The 12,277-nt window shown below is 46.9% G+C and overlaps 2 protein-coding genes across 2 annotated transcripts; both read right to left on the reverse strand.

The window, feature by feature from the left end:
• Positions 1-235: 235 nt before the first annotated feature.
• LOC306832064 (uncharacterized protein) lies at positions 236-1,737 on the reverse strand. The gene is made up of 2 exons (XM_079356453.1): positions 1,667-1,737; positions 236-1,562 (listed from the first exon to the last, which is right to left on the reverse strand). Exons 1-2 carry the CDS (start codon positions 1,721-1,723, stop codon positions 501-503), a joined length of 1,119 nt encoding a protein of 372 aa, XP_079212579.1. The 5' UTR covers positions 1,724-1,737; the 3' UTR covers positions 236-500.
• A 656-nt stretch (positions 1,738-2,393) lies between these two features.
• LOC306831231 (uncharacterized protein) lies at positions 2,394-7,600 on the reverse strand (the record flags this gene model as incomplete). The annotated part of the gene is made up of 11 exons (XM_079355189.1): positions 6,621-7,600; positions 6,434-6,520; positions 6,209-6,349; positions 6,011-6,088; positions 5,746-5,907; positions 4,913-5,622; positions 4,405-4,732; positions 3,389-4,193; positions 3,071-3,280; positions 2,461-2,589; positions 2,394-2,416 (listed from the first exon to the last, which is right to left on the reverse strand). Exons 1-11 carry the CDS (start codon positions 6,762-6,764, stop codon positions 2,394-2,396), a joined length of 2,817 nt encoding a protein of 938 aa, XP_079211315.1. The 5' UTR covers positions 6,765-7,600.
• Positions 7,601-12,277: the final 4,677 nt, after the last annotated feature.

Raw genomic sequence — 12,277 nt, forward strand, 5'->3', positions numbered from 1 at the left:
AATGAAAGAAATGTAGCAGAAACACACATTTATTGAAATATATACAAGTTTTATATACAAATTGAAAAATTGAATGAATTCTGAATGAGATAGAGTTTATCTCTTCTCTGCCCTTTTCTCCTTGATGTCGTAGAAGCTGGGGCAGCAGACGACATGCTGGTGGTGGTTGAAGCTGGGGCAGCAGACGACATGCTGGTGGTGGTTGAAGCTGGGGCAGCAGACGACATGCTGGTGGTGGTTGAAGCTGGGGCAGCAGACGACATGCTGGTGGTGGTTGAAGCTGGGGCAGCAGACGACATGCTGGTGGTGGTTGAAGCTGGGACAGCAGACGACATGCTGGTGGTGGTTGAAGCTGGGACAGCAGACGACATGCTGGTGGTGGTTGAAGCTGGGGCAGCAGACGACATGCTAGTGGTGGTAGAAGGCTGTGGTCTAGACTGGCTGAGAGTGGTTTGCTCCTGCAAGATGAGTGTGGGGTCAAAGCCAGAATGAGACAGAGTTTATCTCTTCTCTGCCCTTTTCTCCTTGATGTCCTCAAGCCACTGCTCCAGTGGCATCCCAGCAGTGGACGGACAATAAATGTAGCCACGGAATTGGCTGTGGCCACTTTCTTTATTTCTTGGCTGGTGGCACTTACTACATTTATTGTAATTAACAGTGCGGTTGTAGGGCCTCGGAGTAGGGGTTGGAGGGGGAAGAGGGCCAGCAGGGACGATAGGCCTGGCAGAGGGAACTTGAGGCACAGCGAAAAACAGGAATGGGCTTTGGGCAGGGGCTGGAATAACAGGGGCTGTAGCAGAGGCAGCTGCAAATAACTGTCTCTGAAAGGGCGCCTTTGGCCGGATGGGATGTTGACTGCTGTTCTTCCTCTTTGCCTGTCCTGCTGTACTAACAGGCAGATGATATGGATGCTGAGGGAGAAGCTGCTGAGGGGGAAGGGTAGGGCGCACAAGAGCTGGTGGCAGAGGCACAAGTGCTACAGGCAGAGGGGCAGGCAGGTTGACCCCCTGCAGAAGGACTGCACAATCCTGCCTCTTCAATCGGCTGTTGTGCCACTGGGTGAGGGTGGTCTGATTCACCTCATACAACTGAAGATTAGTGTCCTTCATCACTGTACCATTGTCCCGGACCAGCTGTCTTATTTTCCTATAATCTTCAAGGATCAGCGTCCATCTTGACAGGCTGCTGCCCTTTCTCAGCTTCTTGGGGCTCTTGTGAAGCTGACATAGTCTAATAAAGATGGCCTCTACCAGGCGACAACAGTCAGGCCACTGAGCAGGGGATCCAGCTGACCCAAGGACATAGCGCGTCATGCTGTCTGTTCCTGGTGTGAATTCGGCCTTTTTGGGTGACCTGAAATACCCCGTTTTTAGTTTTTCTTGGTGCCTCGCTGCATAGATCACCCGCTGCTGGTCATAGGGCAGAAGGTCTTGCCACAACCCCACAATGGTGCTGGTCTGCTGGTTGGTGAGCGTTAGGGCAGTCTGATTCCTCAGCCCCACCAAGAACTCTGCCAGGTTGTCAACATGCTCCATTCCTGGCATGTTGTGCTCATCAACCGCCTGGAAAATATTATAATATTAAAATATAATAATTCGGAAATTGGAAGGAAATCTAAGAAACAAATGTGATACAGAATGATGCAGTACATTACACAAACACTTACCAACAGTTGGTCAGGTGAAGCTGGAGTTGCACCTGATGCTGGGGCAGCAGACGACATGCTGGTGGTGGTTGAAGCTGGGACAGCAGACGACATGCTGGTGGTGGTTGAAGCTGGGGCAGCAGACGACATGCTGGTGGTGGTTGAAGCTGGGGCAGCAGACGACATGCTGGTGGTGGTTGAAGCTGGGGCAGCAGACGACATGCTGGTGGTGGTTGAAGCTGGGGCAGCAGACGACATGCTGGTGGTGGTTGAAGCTGGGGCAGCAGACGACATGCTGGTGGTAGGAGCTGGGGCAGCAGACGACATGCTGGTGGTGGTTGAAGCTGGGGCAGCAGACGACATGCTGGTGGTGGTTGAAGCTGGGGCAGCAGACGACATGCTGGTGGTGGTTGAAGCTGGGGCAGCAGACGACATGCTGGTGGTGGTTGAAGCTGGGGCAGCAGACGACATGCTGGTGGTGGTTGAAGCTGGGGCAGCAGACGACATGCTGGTGGTGGTTGAAGCTGGGGCAGCAGACGACATGCTGGTGGTAGGAGCTGGGGCAGCAGACGACATGCTGGTGGTGGTTGAAGCTGGGGCAGCAGACGACATGCTGGTGGTGGTTGAAGCTGGGGCAGCAGACGACATGCTGGTGGTGGTTGAAGCTGGGGCAGCAGACGACATGCTGGTGGTGGTTGAAGCTGGGGCAGCAGACGACATGCTGGTGGTGGTGGTTGAAGGCTGTGGTCTAGACTGGCTGAGAGTGGTTTGCTCCAGCAAGATGAGTGTGGGGTCAAAGCCAGCATCTTCAAAACCCTCATCCTCTGGTTCCTCCTCAACAGCCACATCCTCCAGCATTTGTTCCGTCTCCTCCGTGTCAGGATCAACATCCTGCATTGCCCTTCCTGTCTGGCGGTACAGGTAATCAATACCAATCAGCTCTCCTGGGAAGGAAAAGAGAATACAGAAGTATATAATTAAACAGATAAATCAAACAATTCTCAATTCATCATGATTTTTCTATTTTGATCTCATTGAGTACAAAAACATACTGTTCAAATTAAATTAAACAGAACCATAAATAGTCAAACACACTTTCATCATAGGACTACAAAGTCAGCACCCCAGCTCCTGCATACTGATCAGAGGGGACCTTAATCAATCATGTCTCTCTTTGTTCTTCCCCTATTCACACCTCTGCTGGAGACTCCTCCCTCCTTCCCTCGCTTCAAGGATCTGTTTACTGTCCCCTCTCTTAGATCCCCACCAGCAGCTTCAAAGAACAGCACCCCCCCCTCACAGCCCAGCTTCCTACTGTCACTACCAGCCAGGTACAAAGCGAACTCTCCAGACTCCGACCAGACCAGACAACATTAGCCCTATGATCATCACACATGTTAATTATGATGGGAAAGTTGCACACACCAGTATACACTGCAGGGGGTTGGAAGGAGGGGCCAAGTTTCCTTCCAAACACCTTGAGACTGTAGGTGTTGACACAGTGCACAAGGTCCCCTGAGTAGGTGAGGAGTGAAGGCGGTTTGACAGCCAGCGCTGCAGCACCACGGTCCTGATTCCACCTGTTCAGGCCTTCCAGGAGGTACAGCTGAAAATTCAGACTGTTGGCACTTGTTCCTTAAAATAAAAGCAATACATTTTTAATTAATACGGTGAGCACTGTGTACAACGCCAGGAGAAACATTTTATGCTAAATACTTTATGTCAAAGAGCTAGGTGACTGACCTGGAATGAACCTGGCCAGATGGCAGTGAAAGGACTCCAGAGATGTTGAGCCCCTGGCACACCTGTAGGTGGTCAGGCTGATGCCCTCCTTGGTGGATGATCCCGTCTCTGTGTAGAGAGGAACACCTGGCTCATCCTGGATGCACTTGACGTGCTTCCTCTGCTGCTCCCAGATGATGGGCATTCTTTCCCCATCTAGGAGTGGCACACCAAGGAAGTCACAGCCCTTCTCCCCCATCAGCTCATGCAGAAGGAGGTCAATCAGAGAGATGGTCTCCTTCTCTCCTCTTGTCCTTCTTCTGCAGTAGAGTGCCAGCTCACTCTTCTTGATGTTCTGGTTGACCATGTCGTCCGTGATGCCAGGAACACCCTCCCGTTTCAGCTGCTCCCTCTTGACCCGGCGCAGCAAGGCAACGTCTCCTGCATCCCACTCAAAGATGCAGCAGGACAGACGAGCCATGAAGATGGGGTAAAGGGGATGGGCATCTTTGGTGCATCCTGATGCCAGCCGGCGCATGAAGTGGTAGATGTCAAGCTTCACTACAACGTCTGGCCATCCACCAAATCTGGCCTTTAACTTTGTTTCCTCCCCATCCTGCTTACAACAACCACAGTCCACATACAGGAGCTTTGGAGGAGCCACACCAGCTTCCCTGTATCTCCGGATGAGGTCAGCCGCCATCAGATCAAGTCCAGAGCCTTCCTGAGCAGTCAGGACACTGATCAAGATCTGACCCACCTCATTACTGACAGAGGAAAGCCAGAGGGCGGTCCCCTTAGCCATACCCGACAACTTCTTGGTGATCTGAAAACACCAAGAACACAGGAAACAATTAGTGACATACTGTAGGTCTAAATACATAATACATACATTTTTCTGTATTGATTTACACTTTGTAAGTATAAGAGCTATAACAGGTAAAATAACAATTAACAATGCTTAATATGAAGAATATCCTTTTTAGGTTATTGTTGAATTATAAAATGAGAATAAAAGCAGTGATCAGGAATTGTACCTTCTTTGTGGAGTCCATCTTCAGGATGGAGCCAAAGGTGGACGTGATCCTGGCTTTGATGTGGTCCAGCCTGCTCAGGATGTCCCGCCCGTAGACCGCCAGCATCCACTTGTATGTGGGAATGGCCACAGGCTCAGGCGGGTCCTGAAACACCACAGGGAACAGGCTGGGCCGGCCCACAAAGTCCGAGCATGCCCCAAGATACTGGCAAAGGCGCTTTAGCCACTCCTCGCTGTGGTTCTCCTTCAGCTGCTTCACCAAGCGTGACGGGCTGTTGCCCAGGGTCCTCTCCCGCAGGAAGCGGATGACCCGGATGTCACAAGCATATCTGTATGAAAAGAATGGGAAGAGACAGACACAGTTAGACACACACAAAAAGACACTCCACCTCTTACATTATTTTGTTTCAATGACAGACATTTTTCAAATCAACAACATGACACAGTAATATGTATCCTCATTAACATTTTTTTTAATATGCTCATTATAGTTGTGTCTTTATACTCACCTCTGAGTCAAGATGAGCCTGAATTCAAGCCGGTGAGCCAGGTCCAGCTGGTCCAGGATGGTCTGGCTGCTAGACAGGTAGTTGGTTTTGCAACCAACGCTGTTGCACCTGAGTGTCTCTGTGACCATCAGGTAGTACCTGTCCACATCAAGGACCTGACGGGCTCTCTTGTGTGCACCATATCCCACCAGCTGCTTCCCACACACAGGACAGGTTAGTCTGACCTTCCACAAATGATACGGCATCCACACAAGAAGCCGATGGTTGAAAAAGCGCTCAGGAGTGGGAGCCTGATGATAGATGAGCGCTGGCTCTGGTGGCTCGTACCACAGCCTCAGGTCAGACCGTAGCCGCTGGTTTCTCCACAGAGCTGCAGAGATCCATCTCTGGTCCTGGAGGGGGATGGTCTTCCTCATTTTCACTGGCAGCCAGGGTGTGTCAGGGCCAGCAGCAGCCAACACGTCCTCCACTGGTGTATCAGGACCAGGAGTGGAAGAGGTGGCAGAGACAGCAGTGGCAGAGGTGGTAGAGACCGCAGTGGCAGAGGTGGTAGAGACCGCAGTGGCAGAGGTGGTAGAGACCGCAGTGGCAGAGGTGGTAGAGACCGCAGTGGCAGAGGTGGTAGAGACCGCAGTGGCAGAGACCGCAGTAGCAGAGGTGGTAGAGACAGCAGTGGCAGAAGTGGCCCTGGAGGATGCAGCTGTTCCAACCTAATAATAAAAAAGTATGCACAGACAGAGACACACAAAGACAACATTAATTATAATAATTAATTACTGAACTCTTTAGGTAAAGTTTTGCAACAACAAAAAATTGTCAATAAGGATTCTTACAGCTCTAGCAGTGGCTGGTGACCCTGGAGAAGGGGGTAGAGAGAAAGGGGAGCTGGTCTGAATATACTTTCTGGGACTCTGAGCAGGGAAAGATGTCCTCATTGATGTTGATGTGGAAGTGCCAATGTTTGTGGTGGCACTGGTGGGTGTACTAATAAGGGGCTGAGAGAGACACAGAAGTAAATACACGGTAATAAAAAAAATTTAAATCATGTATCATTATTGGGCATAATAGACTATTGTGTATTTCATTTTCATACAATACCTTTTCAGGTTTCCGAGCAACATTTAAGTTGGGCTTTAAAGCTGCACCATGGGCCCCACCAAACCGTGGTTTTGTAAACTGAAAGAAAAGGGAATGTAATCTTACAGGATGCATGATGATGTTATTAATGGTGTAAAACATAGAAGTCAATATAGTTAAGAGTCAGTGGGTAAACGTAATAACAGAATAAAGATTTACCATAGCCATAGTCAAAGAGGGCCTTTTAGGACTCTGCCCAGGTCCAGCTAATGCTGATGGTGAGGATGAAGGAGTGGCGCTTGAAGGGCCTTGTCCTTGAGCAGTGCCAATCATAGCAGTGACAGAGACTGAGCTGGACGGCTAAAGATGTATAAAAACATATGAAGTCATTTGAAAAAAACAACAAAACAACATAACTAGAATTTGATGTTAGTTTAAAAATACCTTAGTATTATGGAAACCGCAGCAACATGTCCGTGGCCCCCCAAAGAGAGATGCCTGTCCTCTGAGCTGCACTGGGCATTTCTCAATCTGTAATATTCCATGACAAAAAAAAAATCAAGTGCTTATTTAAAAAAAGGGGGGGAAAAGCCTTATCATGTGTGACTCTTATTGCTTTATACAACTATACCTTATCATAAAGTTGATGCCACTTTCTCTGGCGGGGAGCAGGCCTGTTTCCTGCATCCGAGGGCCAAACCCCTGAAGCAGCGAACCTCCGTAGACGTGACATCCACTCCTCGTCAGCCATAGCCCGGTGTTTTTTTGTTGCCATCCATAACCAAAAGAGATCAAAATTAATATCCGAAAATTGCGCCCACTGTCTGATTCCCGCTCATATTTTCTGTTATTCAGTCATGGCTAATATGAAATACAATTTCGCGCCTTCAACAAACAAACTCCACGCATCTTCTATCAATACATTTTTACGCATTAGCCTCGTTAAATAGGGCAATTCTATGATATATTGCGTTTTAAGATAAAGTGGCTCTCTGGACACCTGACGATACAACGAATGAATGAATGAATGAAAGAATGGCGATGGCACGGCAAAAATACGATAGAAACACAACTTCGGCTCTAACTAAGTCTTACAGCAACAGCTATTTTAGTGAATAAACACATACACTGTTTCAAGCAAGGTGCTCGGCCGCCTTTTTACAAGTTATGACGTTATTACACTGTCAGGTTAACGTTAAACTTGGATGACAAAGTTCGCTAACTAGCTAGCGATCTTTCCTGGAAACGTTTAGCCGAAGTAAGCACAACGAACGATCTAACTACGGAAAAAACAATAGTTTATGTGTGACAAGAATTTGAGGCATCTTACCTTGAGAGACAAAGTTCCGTGGATGAATGGAAATCTCCGGCGATGTACCTGCGTTATAAAGTGGGCGCGTTGATGGAGTAACTTTATGGGCGGGATGCCGAGGCAAGATTCTAGCTTGTGATTGGCTCGGAGCAAAAGATGGAATGCCAGCTTCTGATTGGCTCCGAGCGAAAGATGGAAAGCCAGCCCGGCGATTGGCTAACATTTTTGAAGAAAGATGGAAATGGGGCGACGCGATTGGCTTAGAATAATGAAGAAAGATGAGAACAGGAGAGCGTGACTGGAGGATAATATACAGTCTAACCGCCGTCGCGCACCGCTATCGAAGGGAACAAGCGGCGTATATTCACAGGGAACAACATCGACTTTACGCATGTGGCATGCAGTGAAAATGGTAGTGAAAAGGCTGGGTGAGTGCTGTGCACTGTCCAGTTTAAGACTATGACGATCAAAGGAAAGGTTGGTATTTAAGAGCAATCACATAAAAGTAGTTCCGTCGGACACTCTTGCCGTGACCCGGATTCGAACCGGGGTTGCTGCGACCACAACGCAGAGTACTAACCACTATACGATCACGGCCACCTGCTTGCATGAGAATCAAGCTGCTTGTTGTAGAGTATTTCCAGAACTGACTTTCAAATGCCATTCTCATCTGAAATGCTCATGAGGAAAGACAAAAGTCTGTCCACTTCTACTTACCCTTCATCCAGCAATACTGTGCACTTCCAGGAGATGTGTTTTCACAGAATGAAGGTTCACAAGTGGAGGTTTCACAATAGCTGAGGATGACAAACTCAAAGAGTCCACAGGCTAGGACGTGGCTCTTTTCAGTTGAGGAGTACAAGTACGAGGACGCGCACTTTCTAAAATTGGCAACGAGCTAGCCAGGAGTCGAACCTAGAATCTTCTGATCCGTAGTCAGACGCGTTATCCATTGCGCCACTAGCCCACTTCCGCATGCACTGACAGCGACCTCCAATCCACTCAATACAAAGGCAATGCGTCTGTTCTCTGTGAAAATGTTTGTGGAAAATGATAGTGAAAAGGCTGGGCGAGTGCTGTGCACTGTCCAGTTTAAATTCCATTTGATGAAAAGATAGAATTCTGCCGTCAAGTTGAGTCATGATATTCACACCTTTCATGGTGATACGATCATCCGTCAAAGCTCACAATATTGGCCGCCAACAAAATGCACATCCTTCGAGCCGGAGTTGAACCAGCGACCTAAGGATACCTGTTTTAACATCCTACAGTCCTCCGCTCTACCAACTGAGCTATCGAAGGGAACAAGCAGCACATATTCACAGGGAACAACATCGACTTTAGGCATGTGGCATGCAGTGAAAATGGTAGTGAAAAGGCTGGGTGAGTGCTGTGCACTGTCCAGTTTAAGACTATGACGATCAAAGGAAAGGTTGGTATTTAAGAGCAATCACATAAAAGTAGTTCCGCCGGACACTCTTGCCGTGACCCGGATTCGAACCGGGTTGCTGCGACCACAACGCAGAGTACTAACCACTATACGATCACGGCAACCTGCTTGCATGAGAATCAAGCTGCTTGTTGTAGAGTATTTCCAGAACTGACTTTCAAATGCCATTCTCATCTGAAATGCTCATGAGGAAAGACAAAAGTCTGTCCACTTCTACTTACCCTTCATCCAGCAATACTGTGCACTTCCAGGAGATGTGTTTTCACAGAATGAAGGTTCACAAGTGGAGGTTTCACAATAGCTGAGGATGACAAACTCAAAGAGTCCACAGGCTAGGACGTGGCTCTTTTCAGTTGAGGAGTACAAGTACGAGGACGCGCACTTTCTAAAATTGGCAACGAGCTAGCCAGGAGTCGAACCTAGAATCTTCTGATCCGTAGTCAGACGCGTTATCCATTGCGCCACTAGCCCACTTTGGCATGCACTGACAGCGACCTCCAATCCACTCAATACAAAGGCAATGCGTCTGTTCTCTGTGAAAATGTTTGTGGAAAATGATAGTGAAAAGGCTGGGCGAGTGCTGTGCACTGTCCAGTTTAAATTCCATTTGATGAAAAGATAGAATTCTGCCGTCAAGTTGAGTCATGATATTCACACCTTTCATGGCGTTACGATCATCCGTCAAAGCTCACAATATTGGACGCCAACAAAACGCACATCCTTCGAGCCGGAGTTGAACCAGCGACCTAAGGATACCTGTTTTAACATCCTACAGTCCTCCGCTCTACCAACTGAGCTATCGAAGGGAACAAGCGGCGTATATTCACAGGGAACAACATCGACTTTAGGCATGTGGCATGCAGTGAAAATGGTAGTGAAAAGGCTGGGTGAGTGCTGTGCACTGTCCAGTTTAAGACTATGACGATCAAAGGAAAGGTTGGTATTTAAGAGCAATCACATAAAAGTAGTTCCGTCGGACACTCTTGCCGTGACCCGGATTCGAACCGGGGTTGCTGCGACCACAACGCAGAGTACTAACCACTATACGATCACGGCCACCTGCTTGCGTGAGAATCAAGCTGCTTGTTGTAGAGTATTTCCAGAACTGACTTTCAAATGCCATTCTCATCTGAAATGCTCATGAGGAAAGACAAAAGTCTGTCCACTTCTACTTACCCTTCATCCAGCAATACTGTGCACTTCCAGGAGATGTGTTTTCACAGAATGAAGGTTCACAAGTGGAGGTTTCACAATAGCTGAGGATGACAAACTCAAAGAGTCCACAGGCTAGAACGTGGCTCTTTTCAGTTGAGGAGTACAAGTACGAGGACGCGCACTTTCTAAAATTGGCAACGAGCTAGCCAGGAGTCGAACCTAGAATCTTCTGATCCGTAGTCAGACGCGTTATCCATTGCGCCACTAGCCCACTTCCGCATGCACTGACAGCGACCTCCAATCCACTCAATACAAAGGCAATGCGTCTGTTCTCTGTGAAAATGTTTGTGGAAAATGATAGTGAAAAGGCTGGGCGAGTGCTGTGCACTGTCCAGTTTAAATTCCATTTGATGAAAAGATAGAATTCTGCCGTCAAGTTGAGTCATGATATTCACACCTTTCATGGCGTTACGATCATCCGTCAAAGCTCACAATATTGGACGCCAACAAAATGCACATCCTTCGAGCCGGAGTTGAACCAGCGACCTAAGGATACCTGTTTTAACATCCTACAGTCCTCCGCTCTACCAACTGAGCTATCGAAGGGAACAAGCAGCGTATATTCACAGGGAACAACATCGACTTTAGGCATGTGGCATGCAGTGAAAATGGTAGTGAAAAGGCTGGGTGAGTGCTGTGCACTGTCCAGTTTAAGACTATGACGATCAAAGGAAAGGTTGGTATTTAAGAGCAATCACATAAAAGTAGTTCCGTCGGACACTCTTGCCGTGACCCGGATTCGAACCGGGGTTGCTGCGACCACAACGCAGAGTACTAACCACTATACGATCACGGCCACCTGCTTGCATGAGAATCAAGCTGCTTGTTGTAGAGTATTTCCAGAACTGACTTTCAAACGCCATTCTCATCTGAAATGCTCATGAGGAAAGACAAAAGTCTGTCCACTTCTACTTACCCTTCATCCAGCAATACTGTGCACTTCCAGGAGATGTGTTTTCACAGAATGAAGGTTCACAAGTGGAGGTTTCACAATAGCTGAGGATGACAAACTCAAAGAGTCCACAGGCTAGGACGTGGCTCTTTTCAGTTGAGGAGTACAAGTACGAGGACGCGCACTTTCTAAAATTGGCAACGAGCTAGCCAGGAGTCGAACCTAGAATCTTCTGATCCGTAGTCAGACGCGTTATCCATTGCGCCAAGGCCAGCGCGCATTGGTCGAGGTAAACAACAAGAAATCGGTTGAAATGACGCTGAGATCAGTGGATCGAATCCTGTTCATGATGAACTCGTTGGGATTCCCACATCATAAACATTGTATATTAATGTTTCCAAATCAAATATATAAACCCGTGTGCAATTAATCTTTGCCTAATGTCACTATACACAGTTATAAACAACGATAAGAACTCGTTTATTTGGCTGGTTTTGTCCTGTTGTGGCATTATTCGGACAGCAGGTGGCAGATTGGCTTGCATACCAAATCAAACGTTTTCCTTAATCCCCTTTAAATATTATTTGTAGTTTGCAAGATTATCAAATCGTGTTTTAACCATAATTTTAGTATTTTTGCAAAATGTATAAGCCTATATTAAATTCCCCACAACATTTGGCATCAATAACCCTTATTTTAATATTAAGGATTATTACCCTCAAGAGAAACTGACTAGTATTCAAAAGCATGTATGTAGATGACTATAGATATTTATATAGCCTATGAGTGCCTGTGTGTTATATCTTATGGGCAATAAAAAGAAAAGAAAAAGACACATTTAGATTTGTTTCATTTATCTAAAGAGGATAAAGAAGAAATGAAGACAGAAATGTTTGTTTGTTCAATTTGACATTTTATGAAAAACATTAATAAACAACACAGTGATTACAAGAACAATCAAGTGTTGCATAAAAAAATAGAAAAAAAAATAGAATAATAATAAAAACAATAATGGCATATGACACAGCAAACATGAACCGCATGTAGCCAGCCTTTTCCAGTTTTCCAACTGTACTCCTGGTATTCAGGTTCACAGCTACACACTGGAGTAGAGTAAGTAGACAGACTTAAGAAACTCAAGGGTTTTCATTGCTTGGCTTTTGTTTCTTCCCATATCCATGTTTTGCCAGCTCAGCCCTCCATTCTTCGTAAGATTGAGTCTCAGACTCTGTGCAGAACCAGTTTCCAAAGTACTGGCGATGTGACTGTGGCTTTCTGTCCTTGTTGCACTTTTTGCATATGATGACATCCGACTTCTTCTCATATTTTCTTGTCATTTGTCCAGCGCGCTCTTTGTCTTGCTTTCTCTTTCTGTATTGCAGGGTTGTGTATGGGATATCTTTATTTGAGGTCTGTGTC

Source organism: Symphodus melops (genome assembly GCF_947650265.1).
Source record: "Symphodus melops genome assembly, chromosome: 11".
NCBI lineage: Eukaryota > Metazoa > Chordata > Actinopteri > Labriformes > Labridae > Symphodus > Symphodus melops.

Bases quoted from the DNA above. Each gene is read 5' to 3' on its own strand.
- LOC306832064 (XM_079356453.1), bottom strand. From the start codon at position 1,723: ATGTCGTCTGCTGCCCCAGCATCAGGTGCAACTCCAGCTTCACCTGAC. The intron at 1,563-1,666 runs GTAAGTGTTTGT...AATATTTTCCAG, and splicing joins CTTCACCTGACCAACTGTTG to GCGGTTGATGAGCACAACAT.